The sequence below is a fragment of the Mandrillus leucophaeus genome, unplaced genomic scaffold (genome assembly GCF_000951045.1).
Source record: "Mandrillus leucophaeus isolate KB7577 unplaced genomic scaffold, Mleu.le_1.0 Scaffold35, whole genome shotgun sequence".
Classification (NCBI taxonomy): domain Eukaryota; kingdom Metazoa; phylum Chordata; class Mammalia; order Primates; family Cercopithecidae; genus Mandrillus; species Mandrillus leucophaeus.
In genome coordinates, this window is record NW_012103698.1 from 1,196,753 (window position 1) to 1,201,040 (window position 4,288).

The 4,288-nt window shown below is 43.0% G+C and overlaps 1 protein-coding gene across 2 annotated transcripts in view; it reads left to right on the top strand.

Moving 5' to 3' along the window:
• Positions 1 to 4,288, top strand: part of ZNF106 (zinc finger protein 106) — an 80,999-nt gene that overhangs the window by 27,074 nt on the left and 49,637 nt on the right. For both annotated transcript variants that reach the window (XM_011989241.1, XM_011989240.1), the window contains exon 3: positions 2,044 to 2,105. In XM_011989241.1, coding sequence (XP_011844631.1) covers positions 2,044 to 2,105 — 62 coding nt within the window. The remainder of the gene's footprint in view (positions 1 to 2,043; positions 2,106 to 4,288) is intronic.

The following is a 4,288-nucleotide window of genomic DNA, read 5'->3' on the forward strand; positions in this document are numbered from 1 at the left end:
CCCATCTCTACTTAAAATACAAAAAATTAGCTGGGCGTAGTGACGCATGCCTGTAATCCAGGCTACTCAGGAGGCTGAGGCAGGAGAATCTCTTGAAACCTGGGAGGCAGAGGTTGTGGTGAGCCGAGATCGAGCCACTACTCTCCAACCTGGGTGACAGAGCGAGACAAATGACCTGTATATAATGAAAAAATGTCAATGCACCCAATGCTTACAATGTGACATGGTGTCTGAAGCATTAGCTTTGGTGTCAGATCTGCCTGGGTTTGAATCCCACTTTGACCACTTGATTATTTGTGACTCTGAGAGGGCAAGACTGAATATTTTGTTTGTTTGTTTGTTTTTTGAGACGGAGTCTCACTCTTGTTGCCCAGGCTGGAGTGCAGTGGCATGATCTCGGCTCACTCCAACCTCCGCCTTCCCGGGTTCAAGCGATTCTCCTGCCTCAGCCTTCCAAGTAGCTGGGATTACAGGTGCCCACCACCATGCCCAGCTAGTGTTGTGTTTTTTGTGTTTTTTTTGTATTTTTAGTAGAGACGGGGTTTCACCATGTTGGTTAGGCTGGTCTCAAACTCCTGACCTCATGATCCGCCTGCCTCAGCCTCCCAAAGTGCTGGGATTACAGGCATGAGCCACTGTGCCCGGCCAAAACTGAATATTTTCACACTTAACCTTTAATGCCTAGCGCTGTTCTTGGCATATAATAAGAACTTGATAAATATTTGGTGAATGAATGAGTTAACTTCTCTGCATTCTTCAGCATGAAATTAATCATACTCCTTCGGCAGTATTTTGCAGTTCAAGTGAGAAATTGTTTGAGGGACTTCACACAGGATGCAGTAAATAGCAATAACACAACAAGTGTAGTAACCCTTTATTATTATATATGTGAATACCCATTCTCTAATTATGGCATTCTGGCTGTATATACTGTAGAGTGACAAAGGGATAGACATTTATAGCTTTTTGAGTTTTGTGCATGTGTATGTACACATGTGTGAGTGTTTTTTTCTTTTTCTTTTTTTTTTTTTTGAGATGGAGTCTTGTTCTGTTGCCAGGCTGAAGTGCAATGGCACAATCTTGACTCACTGCAGCCTCCGCCTCCCAGGTTCGAGCGATTCTCCTGCCTCAGCCTCCTGAGTAGCTGGGACTATAGGCACGCGCCGCCATGCCTGGCCAATTTTCGTATTTTTAGTAGAGACGGGGTTTCATCATGTTAGCCAGGATGGTCTTGATTTCCTGACCTCGTGAGCCGCCCACCTCAGCCTCCCAAAGTGCTGGGATTACAGGCGTGAGCCACCGCACCTGGCAGTTTGCATGTTTTTAAGTGGCAGCTTTCTCACGTATTTTCTTCCCTCTAAGGATGGAAAGGAGGGAATCTACTATAAATGTTCAGACTTTTCACTGGAACCAAACAAATCCATTGGGGAAGTGAGGGAGTGGACAGTGAAGATAAAGGAATGATTAAGCTGCTATGTTCAAAGTATTTTTTTTAAGACTTTCTTATCTAGCATAGAGAGGCTCTGTTATGTTTGTAACTCCTATCTAGAATTGATGTATCTATCTATATTCATTCAACAAATGCTTATTGATGACTCTATGCTAGGCCCTGTCCAAGACATGGGTAAAGTAAGAGTTGTAGCTTACTCTTGAGAAACTACGGATAAAAGAAGCCAAATAGTTGAAAAGTTGAGTGGTTTGACAGGTTTTTTTAAAATGAACTTTAGTAAATTCTTTATAATGGGATAGAATTTAACCTACTTAGTTTACTTGTAAGTCTTTTGCTTGCTAAAGACAATACTTTCTAATCTTTTTGGAAAGCCACTTAAATATGTCTTTTGAAGAATTCTTTTTATTTAAACATGAAATATATTTAAAAACACAGTCAATTATTAAGGAACTGATTTCAGTATTAAATTGAGAATAACCACAAACACATTTTGACATAAGGAGTTTGAGCCTCAATTTTTCATTGAATAGGAACAGAGGAGTTTTTTCAAAGCAATCCTGCTTAGTTTTAATCTACTTTCTTTACTTTTGAAGGAGATGGATGAACACATGCGGAGCATGTTGCATCACAGGGAACTTGAGAACCTGAAGGGCAGGTATGGGAATGGCTCTCTTCCGTAAGTTTGTGAATGTGGGTGGATCTGAGTGATGATGGTGCCTGTCAGTTTGTTTTGCAGTAATCCATCATAAGCAAATGTTGTCTTATGGTGTAGAACAATCTTTTAGAATTAATACAAAGTATAGTAGATTTTTGGCATTCAAAAGAAGAAAAACTCTGATACCTTTGGGCATCTCAAATATGTGAATTTACAGCGGCCCTATCGAGTAGATTACAACAAAGGTCAGTTGGGATGAGCTAACTCTCTCATTAGTAAGCTGTGTCATTCCTACCTGCCAGCCTTACAACTAGGGCATTTTGTATTTTTACTTCAGTAGTGTTACACATTACTGCATGCCATAAACATTTAGTATTGCTGAAATTGTCTGAGACATCCAAAGTCTGCTAGATAGCACTGAATCTCATTGGTATAAACAAAATTGAAATATAAACCTTGAGTGTATTTAAGAATGCTGGCCAGGTACAGTGGCTCATGCCTGTAATCCCAACACTTTGGGAGCCCAGAGTGGAAGGATTACTTGAACCCAGGAGTGTGAGACCAGCCTGGGCAACATAGCAAGACCTTGTCTCTACAAATAAAGAAATTAGGTGGGTGTGGCAGCTAATAGCCTGTGGTCCCAGCTATTTGGGAGGCTTAGGTTGGGAGGATCACTTGAGCTTAGGTAGGTCCGGGCTACAGTGATTGGGCCACTGCCCTCCTGCCTGGGTGACACAGTGAGACCCTGTCTCCAAAAAAAAAAAAAAAGAAAAAAGAATGCTGTTCTGTGATTTAAAGCTTGAACTGTTTAAGGAAAGGAAATCTAAAAGTGGACACCTTTAAAAAATGAAATGTAGGCCGGGTGCAGTGGCTCATGCCTGTAATCCCAGCATTTTGGAAAACTGAGCCAGGCAGATTGCTTGAGCCCAGGAGTTCAAGACCAACCTGGACAACATGGGGAAACCCCATTGTATTAGTCTATTCTCATGCTGCTAATAAAGACATACCCGAGACTGGGTAATTTATAAAGGAGGGAGGTTCAATTGACTCACAGTTCCACATGGCTGGGGAGGCCTCACAGTCATGGCGGAAGGTGAATGAGAAACAGAGTTACATCTTACATGGCAGCAGGCAACAGAGCTCGTGCAGGGGAATTCCCATTTATAAAACCATCAGATCTCCTGAAGCTTATTCACTACCATGAGAACAGTATGGGGGAAACTGTCCCTATGTTCAGTTATCTCCACCTGGACCTACCCTTGACATGTGAGGATTACTGCAATTCAAGGTGAGATTTGGGTGGGGACACAGCCAAACCATATCACCTGTCTCTATGCCCTACCCCACAAAAAACTCCAAAATTAGCTGGGCGTAGTGGTGTGTGCCCATAGTCCCAGCTACTCATCAGCCTGAGGTAGGAAGATACTTGAACCTGGGAGTTGGAGGTTGCGGTGAGCCAAGATCACACCACCACACTCCAGCCTGGTGACAGAGCCAGAACCTGTCTCAAAAAAAAAAGTAGCATGTGTGTGTATTCCATGTCTTTTGTCTGTTTGTGATTTCTTTTTTTTTGATGTATTTGACTTCTGTCAGTTTGAAGTTTGGAAACAGGATAGATGGAGAAACATTGGGAACCTAGGAAATAGGCATTATATCTTATCCCATGAATAAAAGTTACAAGTTTTTTTTTTTTTTTTTCTTTTCTTTGAGATGGAGTCTCACTCTGTCTCCCAGGCTGGAGTACAGTGGTGCCATCTCTGCTCACTGCAGCCTCCGCCTCCTGGGTTCAAGCAACTCTCCACCCTCCTGAGTAGCTGGGATTACAGGTGTGCGCCACCACGCGTGGCTAATTTTTGTACTTTTAGTAGAGACGGGGTTTCACCATGTTAGTCAGGCTGGTCTCAAACTCCTGACCTTGTGATCCACCCGCCTCGGCCTCCCAAAGTGTTGGGATTACAGGCGTGAGCCACTGTGCCTGGCCAATAGTTACAAGTTTTGATCAGGATGTCAACCTAGGTTATTTGAAATTTATTTTTTTAGGCCGGGCGCGGTGGCTCAAGCCTGCAATCCCAGCACTTTGGGAGGCCAAGATAGGCGGATCACGAGGTCAGGAGATCAAGACCATCCTGGCTAACACGGTGAAACCCCGTCTCTACTAAAAAATACAAAAAACTAGCCGGGCG